Source organism: Lepus europaeus, chromosome 10 (genome assembly GCF_033115175.1).
Source record: "Lepus europaeus isolate LE1 chromosome 10, mLepTim1.pri, whole genome shotgun sequence".
Lineage (NCBI taxonomy): Eukaryota > Metazoa > Chordata > Mammalia > Lagomorpha > Leporidae > Lepus > Lepus europaeus.
In genome coordinates, this window is record NC_084836.1 from 57,042,335 (window position 1) to 57,054,389 (window position 12,055).

The 12,055-nt window shown below is 45.4% G+C and overlaps 1 protein-coding gene across 1 annotated transcript in view; it reads left to right on the forward strand.

Moving 5' to 3' along the window:
- The window catches only part of C10H12orf56 (chromosome 10 C12orf56 homolog), a 101,155-nt gene that overhangs the window by 39,279 nt on the left and 49,821 nt on the right, over positions 1-12,055 (forward strand). Inside the window, 1 exon segment of the mRNA XM_062202086.1 lies at positions 11,078-11,150. Within this exon segment, the coding sequence (XP_062058070.1) occupies positions 11,078-11,150 (73 nt within the window).

The following is a 12,055-nucleotide window of genomic DNA, read 5'->3' on the forward strand; positions in this document are numbered from 1 at the left end:
CCAGACCCAGCGCTGGCTGTTTGAGGGTGAACTAGCCAATTGAAGATCTCTGTCAGTCTCTCACTCTGTTTTCCAGCTTTTCAAATAAAATGAAAATAAATAAAAACAGAAGGAAAGGGAAAGAAAGGAAAAGAGAAAAAGAACTTTATTCACTACATCCTAGTTTTAAATAAAGTTAGGATCATGATTCCATGTGGTCAGTTCTTGTTTTATTTTAATAATCTTATTAATATCTAAAAATTTTAACCTAAAACCTGGAGAAGAAGTACAGTCAGGTAACCAGAAATACTTTGAATCTGGCTTTATAGAAATGAGCCTTGGGCCTCTCACCAGACAGGGAAGCCATCAGCTCGTTTTCTGATAGTTATGGTTATTAACAGCATTCACTCTTTATGCAAAAATATTTGTTGGGAATCTGTCAACAAAAATTAGAACTGGATAGTAAAGTGGGAAAAACAGATTTTTACTCAGGATTGTTGCAGTAGAAAAAAAGAGACCTCAGTACGGACCCTGGCTCCATTCTGAGTACAGTAAGGACAAGTGGGGATTTGTAGCCAAGGAACAGGATGGGTTGTTGGATAGAAAATTACCACAAGTGGCCGGCGCCACGGCTCACTAGGCTAATCCTCCACCTGCGGCACCGGCACCCCAGGTTCTAGTCCCGGGTTCTGTCTGGTGGCGCTGGATTCTGTCCTGGTTGCTCCTCTTCCAGTCCAGCTCTCTGCTGTGGCCCGGGAAGGCAGTGGAGGATGGCCCAAGTGCTTGGGCCTTGCACCCGCATGGAAGACCAGGAGGAAACACCTGGCTCCTGACTTCAGATCTCTCACTGTCTAACTCTGCCTGTCAAAAAAAAAAAGAAAAAAAAAAAAAAAAAAGAAAAGAAAATTACCACAAGAAAACCTTGGAGTGAGGTATGTGGGGGATTCTGACAAAACTGACCTAATAGTATCCTAGCTGAAGGCAGATCAGGGTGATCAGACATCACCTGGGGGAGAAAGCCTATGAGAGGTAAAGAATGATTGTATATGGAGGATGGGGTTGCTGGCTAAACCAACTTAGCAGAACTTTTGCTAAAACTGGATGGTGCAGACAAGTCCAAGAGTTAAAGCCTAATGGAAAAGCTTAGGGGAGCATGAGGTGAGGTTGACCAAGGAAAGAATCTTTGTCACCACCCAAGAACTGCGACACACACCTAGATACAAAGATGAAAAGTCACCTTAGATCCTGTTCTTGGAGAGCTCAGCATCTGATGCAGGTGATTTTCCTACTGAGCCCATGGAGATCTGGAAGATCCACAGTGGGGTGGGGAGAGGAGAAGGGCGAGGAGCCAGGGGTCCTAGCACCCTCCTGACTCAACCAAAACTACTTTGCCTGTATGTTTCACTTGTTAGGCTTTTCCCAGGCTTTTCTCCTGTGAAGAAGTTTTAAAAATCCACAGACAAATGGGTAAAAATATAATTATCCATGTAATATCATATGTACTTCAGCAATTTACTATTTATTATATATTTTAATATCTATTATATGTAATTTATTTATATATTGTTATACAATTAAAATATGTATTTGTCCCAGGTTCCTGACACAGAACTTCTAAAACCTTGGAATATTCTGAGTGATAGGTGTGACAAGAATTTGTTTGTTATTCATAACAAGCTCCTTTTTTACCATACCTGAGTCTGTGCTAATGGAGCCACCGTTGGTGAGCCACTGGGTAGCCTCAGGTGGAGGGCTGGTTCCTCTGACAAGGGGGCAGAAAGTAGGAACTCTCAGTCCTCTTCCACCCTCAGGAAAGGAAGAGAGGCTGGAGATCAAGTGAATTCCCAGTGACCAATGTTGTAAACAATCATGCCCATTTAAACCTCCAGAAAACCTCCTCAGGGATGAGGCTTGGAGAGTTCCTGGGTTGGTGAACACGTGGACTTTTGGGAAGGATGCTGCACTGGGAGAGGGCACCTGTCCCAGACTCCTTGCCCTATCTATCTTTTCCATTTGGCTGTTCCTGAGTGGTCCCCTTTATAACTGAGTGGGAGTATAGTAAGTAAAGCACTGTGTTCAGTTCTGTGAGCTGTTCTTGCAAATTATGGAGCCTGAGGATGGGGTTGGGGTGCAGGGAAGGAGCGACTTTTCCTCTGCCCTGTTAGCTTATGTGGATGGGCTGGAGGATTAAACTGACAAAAGGGCAGATTAACAGGGAAAAGGCATGCATATTCGATTAAATGTTAATGATTTTTTTAAAAAGGTTTATTTGTTTTGAAAGTCAGAGTGACAGGGAGAGAGAAAGGGAGAGAGAGAGGGAGACAGAGATCTTCCATCTGTTGGTTCACTTTCCAAATGGCCACAATGGCCAGAGCTGGGCCAGACTGAAACCAGGAACCTAGAATTCCACCTGGATTCTCATGTGGGTAGCAGGGGCCCAAGCACTTACACTATTATCTGTTGCTCTCTCAGGCACATTAGCAGGGAGCTGGATCAGAAGCAAAGCAGCCAGGACTTGAACTGGCACTCTGGTGTGGGATGCTGACATTGCAAGTGACAGCTTAACCCACTGCATTGCAATGCTAACACCCAAATGTTAACATTTTCACATGGCATGGAGGCCCTCATAGAGGAGAGATGGCTAGGAAATATGTGGGAACATTAACGAATGATAAGAGTTATTACACATCTTTACATTAACTCCCTGTTTCTGGTAATGACAGTGCTCTCCCCTTCTTGGCACAGAGAGGTCACATTTTTTTCATGGGAAATTTATACCTATCTTTTAGGTAGAAAGAACAGAGAGCCCTTCCTGCATATGTTCTTTCTCAAGTGCCTTCAGCTCAAAATAACCAACACATCAAAGTGGCATCTTTCTTTTCTTTTTTTTTTTTTTTTGACAGGCAGAGTGGACAGTGAGAGAGAGAGAGAAAGAGAGAAAGGTCTTCCTTTTGCCGTTGGTTCACCCTCTAATGGCCGCCGTGGTAGGCGCACTGCGGCCGGCGCACCACGCTGATCCGATGGCAGGAGCCAGGTGCTTCTCCTGGCCTCCCATGGGGTGCAGGGCCCAAGCACTTGGGCCATCCTCCACTGCACTCCCGGGCCACAGCAGAAAGCTGGCCTGGAAGAGGGGCAACCGGGACAGGATCAGTGCCCCGACCGGGACTAGAACCCGGTGTGCCAGCGCCGCAAGGCGGAGGATTAGCCTAGTGAGCAGCGGCGCCGGCCCAAAGTGGCATCTTTCAAGGCTACATCTACTGATCCTCTTTAGGAGGGCAGAACTACAGGTGGAAACCTAGGATTTGACAACTGGTGCCTGAAGTTGGGGCAGTCTTGTGGCGCTAAAACCTTTACCTGTGGGTCTACGCTTCAGTGTCAGAATTGAACTGAATTGTAGAATACCTACTTGGTGTCTGAAGAAGTGGAAAATTGGTTTTTGGGGTGGAGGAGAAACCCCATATATTTGCTGTCAGACATGTTGTGAGTAAAACCAGATCAGGTATACAGAGTTAGAGATCTGTAGACATAGCTATACCTGTGTAGATACATGAGCTCTGTAAGGCATCTGCCCCTGTAATGGAGGGCTGCTGAAAAGCAGGGATAAAGAATGTGGACCCTGGACTTGGCTAAGCTCAGGTTTGGCTAAGAAACCTTCTGCAAGTTACTTAACCTTTGTGAGCCTCAATTTCCTCACTCTGTCACTAGTTTCACAGAACTGTGTTAACATGAAACAGTGTGAGCAGTACTGGGAGTACATACAGTACATACAGCTGGGATGGCTGACTTAATGTGGTCGGTCATTAAGATTGCATCCTGGCTGGCGACGTGGCTCAACAGGCTAATCCTCTGCCTAGCGGCACCAGCACACCAGGTTCTAGTCCCGGTCGGGGCACCGGATTCTGTCCTGGTTGCCCCTCTTCCAGGCCAGCTCTCTGCTGTGGCCTGGGAAGGCAGTGGAGGATGGCCCAAGTACTTGGGCCTTGCACCCCATGGGAGACCAGGAGAAGCACCTGGCTCCTGGTTTTGGATCAGTGTGGTGCGCCGGCCACAGCTTGCCAGCTGCGGCGGCCATTGGAGGGTGAACCAACGGCAAAAAGGAAGACCTTTCTCTCTGTCTCTCTCTCTCACTGTCCACTCTGCCTGTCAAAAAAAAAAAAAAAAAAAGATTGCATCCTTTGCATAGGAGAAGGGAAGGGTAAAGGTCCAAGGTGGCTCCTGGATAGGCCTTTCCACATCTGGCATCCGGTCAGTGTGACTGGACTAGCCCATGCCAGCTATTCTGCTGGGTCTCCAAGTCAGACTAGAGCCTCTTGGAGCATTGGATAGCTACAAGTATGAGGCGGTTATCTGGTGTTTGTACGTTTTCATGGATGAGCACCTTTCCACACTAACACACTATGAGCATGGAAACTTTGCAGAAGTCGTTGTAATTAGCAGGCTTATTAAATCCCTGGTTGCTCACCAGGTCTCTTGTCACACTAATTAAGGCGTCTAACTGGTGGTGTTTGCCTTAAATGCATATTTATCCTTGTCCATGAGTGTAATTATTCTTGGCTTTTTGTCCCCAACATGTGTAAGAAGATGAAAACACATGTGAAAAGAATAATAAAACAGGTTGAAGTTCTATGAAATTTAAACGCCTAGAAGCGTTTCAAATGGTGTTGAAGCAGTGAAGAGTTTTTGTGTGCCTGGCTGGTCATAACATTACCTCAGCTTGTTCTTTACCCTCATCCCCAACCATCTGACCCTTTTGCATAGAGGATTTGAAAACAAAATGGTCACTGTCACACAGAGCCACAGCACATTTCAGGATGGAAACATTCTCTTTCCTCCAAGCTGCTTGTTTCTTGGATTATATGTTGCTGTATATACCCTAGCGCTTCACCTGCCATACATTCTATGATACACGGTCCTGAAGGAATATATAGGCTACAACCCGTCTGACCATCCATTTAAAAATAGTCTTTACTAGAGTCTTTAATGTTAATGATGATGTCATGCCTAGAGAAGCAGTGTGTATTAGCCACTGTACACTTAAGTACAGGTAATTATTAGAACTGAGTCCAAACCTCTTGGGTGAAAGCCTAGGGAATATTTTTGTCATGTGGCAGAGGTGCCCACACTCTAATCAGCTTGATCATCTGAACAAACTCAAAACTGCCCATCATTTATAGTAAAACACTTTTAACAGGATTCCTTATGAGACCCAACTTTTCTGGAGATATTGAGAAAGAGTCTTTTGTTTGTAGTATACATGTGGCCACAGTTAGCATTTTTTAAAAATATATATATATAGATTTTTTTTTTTTTTTGGCAGGCAGAGTTAGACAGTGAGAGAGAGAGAGAGACAGAGAGAAAGGTCTTCCTTTTTCCATTGGTTCACCCCCCGAAGTGGCCGCCACGGCCAGCACGTTACAGCCGGTGCGCTGCGCCAATCCAAAGCCAGGAGCCAGGTGCTTCCTTCTGGTCTCCCATGCAGGTGCAGGGCCCAAGCCCTTGGGCCATGCTCCACTGCACTCCCGGGCCACAGCAGAGAGCTGGACTGGAAGAGGAGCAACCAGGACAGAATCCGGCGCCCCAACCGGGACTAGAACCTGGGGTGCCGGCGCCACAGGCGGAAGATTAGCCTAGTGAGCCATGGCGCTGGCCCACAGTTAGCATTTTGAATCATACTTTTTACATTTAGAGGAAAGAAAATAGTTATTAAACAATGTTGATGAGAATAGAGTGACAGTAGTGAATTGCATTAGTAGCTAAAGCTCTTGAGTAGATTGGGTTATTATGACTTAGTTTCAGATATGTTCTAGAACAGAACTATCAGTAGAACTTTCTGCAATAATGGAGATATTCTAGATCTGGTCTGATTATATCTATTACAGTAGACATAGGCTACCCATGGCCATTTAGCGCTTGAAATATGGGTAACTGAATCTTAATTTTAAATTAAATCTAAATACTCACAGATGGTTAGTGACTACTAAATGTTCACCATAAGTCTAGAATCAGAAAAGACCTTAAAGCTTTAATGGTATATTTTGAGATATAGGCAGGAAATGAAATCAACCAGTTTCCAAACCTGCATGAAACAGCTTAATGAACTGTAAACTGAATCAAGGTTTTATACACACACACACACACACTTTATTTATTTACACAGGTACTTTATTTATTTTCTTATTAAAATTTATTTTATTTATTTGAAAGCGTTACAGAGAGAGACAGAGAGGGAGACAGAGAGGTCCTCCATCTGCTCACTCACTCCCCAAATGGCCACAACAGCCGGAGCTGAGCCTATCTGAAGCCACGAGCCAGGAGCTTCTTCCAGGTCTCCCATGTGAATGCAGGAGCCCAAGCACTTGGACCGTCCTCTGCTGCTTTCCCAGCTGCATTAGCAGCAAGCTGAATCAGAAATTGAGCAGCTAGGACTCAAACTGGCACCCATATGGGATGCTGGCACTTCAAGCCGGGGCTTTAACCTGCTGCACCACAGCGCTGCCCCCCCACACAGGTACTTTAAAAGGTTTGTGGGTGGAGGGGCTTTGGACATTGAGGTCCAACAGATTAAGTCACCTTAATATGAGACACATCCATTCCAGGCTACTCTACCCTTCCAATCCATATTCTTGCTGTGTGCCTGGAAGGAAGTGGATGGTGACTCAAGTACCTGGGTTCCTGCCACCCATGCTGGAGACCCTGAAAGAGTTCCATGCTCCTGGCTTCAGCGTGGTCGAACCCTGTCTGTTGCCAGATTTTGGAAGTGAACCAGCAGATGAGAGCTCTCTCTCTCTCTGTTTCCCTCTCTTACTTGTTCTTCTTCTCTCTGTCACTTTACCTTTCAAATAAATCTTTTTTTTCTTTGTTTCTTTGTTTGTTTTTTTTTTTTTTTTTTTTTAAAGTTTATGGAAGGGTTGGCTGGCGCCGTGGCTTAACAGGCTAATCCTCCGCCTTGCGGCGCCAGCACACCGGGTTCTAGTCCCGGTTGGGGCGCCTGATTCTATTCCGGTTGCCCCTCTTCCAGGCCAGCTCTCTGCTATGGCCTGGGAAGGCAGTGGAGGATGGCCCAAGTCCTTGGGCCCTGCACCCGCATGGGAGACCAGGAGAAGCACCTGGCTCCTGGCTTCGGATCAGCGAGATGTGCCGGCCGCAGTGGCCATTGGAGGGTGAACCAACGGCAAAAAGGAAGACCTTTCTCTCTGTCTCTCTCTTTCTCTCACTATCCACTCTGCCTGTCAAAAAATAAATAAATAAATAAAGTTTATGGAAGGGGCCAGCACCATGGTATAGTAGGTTAAGCCTCTGCCTGCGGTGCTGGCATCCCATATGGGTATTAGCCTAAGTCCTGGCTGCTCCAATCCAGCTCCCTGCTAATGGCCTGGGAAAGCAGTGGAAGATGGTCCTAGCACTTGGGCCCCTGTACCCATGTGGGAAACCCAGAAGAAGCTCCTGGCTCCTGGCTTTTGATCAGCGCATCTCTGGCTGTTACAGCCATTTGGGGAGTGAACCAGTGGATGGAAGATCTCTCGCCCTGTCACCCCCTCTGTCTGTAACTCTGCCTTTCAAATAAATAAATAAATAAATATTTTTTAAAGTTTATGGAAAACAGAATTTAAAAATATTTATTTTTGGCCGGCGTGGGGCTCACGAGGCTAATCCTCCGCCTGCGGTGCTGGCACCCTGGGTTCTAGTCCCGGTTGGGGTGCCGGATTCTGTCCTGGTTGCTCCTCTTCCGGTCCAGCTCTCTGCTGTGGCCTGGGAGTGCAGTGGAGGATGGCCCAAGTGCTTGGGCCTTGCACCTGCATGGGAGACCAGGAGAAGCACCTGGCTCCTGGCTTCAGATCAGCGTGGTGTGCTGGCCGCAGCGCGCGGGCCGTTTCGGCCACTTGGGGGGTTAACCAACGGAAAAAGGAAGACCTTTCTCTCTGTCTCTCTCTCTCTCTCACTGTCCACTCTGCCTGTCAAAAAAAATTTATTTTTCACAATGAAACAAAGATAATTTTGGTACAGAAGATTTTGAAATCCATACCTGGGGGGTTCTTAAAAATTCATAAAAATGCATATTATGCACAGAACTATTGATGATTTAAAAATTTTTTTATTTACAGAAATCATTTACTTAGGAAAGACAGACAGACAGATAAGAAAGAGAGCTCTCATCTGTTGGTTTGTCCCCAGATGCCCACAATGAGTGTGGTTGGGCTGGGGCTAAAGCCAGGAGCCAGGAACCCAGTTCAGGTCTCGTTTCTGGGCAGCAGAGACAGAACTACTTGAGCCATCACCACTGCATCCCAGGGTCTGCATTAGCAGGAAACTCCAGGAAACTGGAGTCAGAGCCGGACATTGCTGGGTGCTCTGATATGGAATGCAGGTGTCCTAACTGATATCTTTACCTCTAGGTCAGATGCCCCACCCATAAGCTTACCTTTTGATTCCATTTGTCCACAAGCTCTGTGTGTGTGTGTGTATGCATGTGTAAACTAAAACCTAGGCTTTCTCTAAAAACAATGACGTGTCCTGAGACAAGAATCACAAGGTGCTGACAATTCTCTCAGGTTTAGTAGACAGTTTTGTTGTTTTTGTTGTTTTGTTTTGTTTTGTTTTTATAACTGGAAGCTTGAAACTCTTTTCTACAGGAATAGGATTCTGATAAGTGTAATAAAACTTCTTCCAACTGAAAAAGCAGACGTATCATTTTTGTAGTGTCCCTTGTGAAAAACGTCCCTCAGTAGGTCAGCACTACTAACATGCCATCTGATACAGATTGTACTAAAGGACTGAAGGACTCCGTAGGAACTCTGTGTCTTACACAGTGAAGGAGTAGAATGGACTTGGCTGCTCCTGTCAGCCTCTTCTATAAGGGCGCTAATCCTAGTCGTAAGGGCAGGTCTTTCATAGTTTAATCACTTCCCCAAAGACCTTACCTCTTAATAGTATCACATTGGGTGTTATGTTCCAATATATGAGTTGTGGGGATTCACATACATGTGTAGACCACACCAACCACGACGACACTTTGACGCTTCCAACAGTATCTTCTACAGCTGTAGGTTTCTTAAGAATGTTACCTTCATCTGGCCTTTGTCTCAAATCCCCTGGTTGTCTTTGATTTCTGGGTTGTCTTCTCATGCCTGGACCAGAGCAAGCTGTAGTGGCCCGTGTATTCCATGTCTCTATAGATCCCTTCCTATACTGTCTCTGGCCCTCTGAAGTGCGGGAGTTCTTTCTCTCAAGTTTGAGGTGTCTTGGTCTCTCAGACACGCATAAATGAGACAGAAGAGCTGTTCAGAGCCGTTCACAAGGAAATAGCCAAAGTCAGTGAAAATACACTCAATATTTTCATTCTATCTTCTCAAATTTTACCTCAAAAGAAAAATAAACTGAAAAAAGGAAGGGAAGGTCAGGGAGGAAATGGAAACAAGTGCACCAAGGGAGGACACAGCTAAGAGAGCCAGGGAAACCCTGGTCAAGAATTCTCTGTGGGATCAAGGGCTTCCCGCCTTTCCCACCCTAGTGCTGTGGTTGGCTCTTGCATCCTTGACTCAGTCTCTCTTCTTCCTCAGAGAAGGGGAGGAGTTCAGACAGGGAATGCTGGGTTTCCATTGGAGGTTGAATGCATAGCCAATACTGACCCCATGCAGTAGTTTATGGAAATGTGAATTCAGTTCTTGTTCAGAATACCTAGAGATAAGAATATCTTAACCAAGATACACTCATAATGAGGATGATGTGACAGTTTTCTTGATGTAAATTATGACTGGTTCTTTGATTTTACTTTAAAATAATTTTTTAAGATTTTGTTTTATTGTATTTATTTATTTTTTATTTGAGAGGCAGAGTTACAGAGAGAGGGAGAGACAGAGAGAAAGGTCTTTCATCCTCTCATTCACTCCCCAAATGGCCACAACAGCCAGAGCTGGGCTGATCCAAAGCTAGGAGCCAGGAGATTTTTCCAGGTCTCCCACATGGATGCAGGGGCCCAAGCACTTGGTCCATTGCTTTCCTACGCCATTAGCAGACAGCTGGATCAGAAGAAGGGCAGCTTTTACTTTAAATGAAGCTAATATTTATTTTGCACCCACTCCACCAGGCATCATGCAACTAAGTCATCTTTATACATATTATCTCATTTTCATTCACAAAATTACCATATTCATTTTTATTTTTAAAAAAGGTATATTTTATTTGTGTTGAAAGTCAGAGTTACAGAGAGAGAGAGAGAAAGAGAGATAGAGAGATAGCGCTTCCATCCACTGGTTCATTTCCCAGGTAGCTGTAGTGGCCAGCGTTGGGCCCTGCCAAAGCCAGGAACCAGGAGTTTCATCCAGGTCTCCCACTTTGTGGCAGGGACCCAAATACTTGAGCCATCTTCCACTACCTTTCACAGGCCATTAGCAGCAAGCTGAATTGGAAGTGGAACAGCTAGGACACGAACCAGTGCCCAGATGCCTGTGTCACAGGCGGTGACTTTACCCACTATTCTACAACACTGGCCCCCATCTTCATTTTTACAAATTAAGATATTAAAGCCAGAAGAAGGCTGGTGCCGTGGCTTAACAGGCTAATCCTCCGCCTTGCGGCGCCGGAACACCGGGTTCTAGTCCCGGTCGGGGCGCCGGATTCTATCCCGGTTGCCCCTCTTCCAGGCCAGCTCTCTGTTATGGCCCAGGAAGGCAGTGGAGGATGGCCCAAGTGCTTGGGCCCTGCACCCGCATGGGAGACCAGGAGAAGCACCTGGCTTCGGATCAGCATGATGCGCCGGCCGCAGCAGCCATTGGAGGATGAACCAATGGCAAAAAGGAAGACCTTTCTCTCTGTCTCTCTCACTATCCACTCTGCCTGTCAAAAAAAAAAAAAAAAAAAAAAAAAAAAAAAAAAAAAGCCAGAAGAAAATCGGAACTCGTGAAGTTCACACACATGTTTATTGGAAGAGTCTGAACTTGAGCACATGTTTTAGCATTTAAACCAATGTTCTTTTTTCTCCATCATGCTGTCAGGCTTATAATTTTGAACTATCATTAAATCAGTACATGTGAATATGTCTTCTTCATATACTCAATAAAATTATTTAATTAATGGCCAAATAACTTTTTTTTTTTTTAAGTTAAGGAAGAGAATAATGGCCTTGTCTTTTGGAAAAGCAAAGAGCCTAGAAGTCCGAATGAATCCTCTCTCAGGTGAGATTGTTGTTTGGAATATGTTTGTAATGTGTTAGCCAAAAGATATTTTATATGACAATTTGTTTTTATTCATGCTTTTCGTTTTATTTATTTATTTATTTGACAGATAGAGTTACAGACAGTGAGAGAGAGAGAGAGAGACAGAGAGAAAGGTCTTCCTTCTGTTGGTTCACCCCCCCCAAATGGCTGCTGTGGCTGGAGCTATGTCGATCTGAAGCCAGGAGCTAGGTGCTTCTTCCTGGTCTCCCATGCGGGTGCAGGGCCCAAGCACTTGGGCCATCCTCCTCTGCCCTCCCAGGCCACAGCAGAGAGCTGGACTGGAAGAGGATCAACCGGGACTAGAGCCCAGTGCCCACATGGGATGCTGGCACCGCAGGCGGAGGATTAACCAAGTGAGCCATGGCGCCGGCCCCCATGCTTTTCTTCTACTAATGGCTTTGGATTGAGTTCTGTTTTCTCAATATGCAATAATGAAGAAGGTATTTTGAGAGAACTTTCTCCTAAATTGAAATCCAGTTAGTTAAATAGTAAACTGTAATTTTTCTCATTTCAACTGCATATATATAAGTCATGCTATAAATAAATAATTGATTAAATTTAAATTTACTAGTAGGTGTTTGGCATGGAAATTAAGAAGCCTACCTCTGGGGCTGTCCTTGTAGCACAGTAGGTTAAGTCACCTCTTGTGATGCCTGCATTCCTTATCAGAGTGCTGGTTCAAATTCTGGCTGCTCTGCTTCTTATCCAGCTTCTTGCTGATGCACCTGGGAAGGCAGCAGAAGATGGTCTAGGTGCTTGAGGATCTGCCACACATGTGGGAGACCAGGATGGAGTTCCTGGCTCCTGGCCTTGGCCTGGCTTGGATCTGGCTTTTGCAGCCATTTGGCAAGTGAACCAGTGGG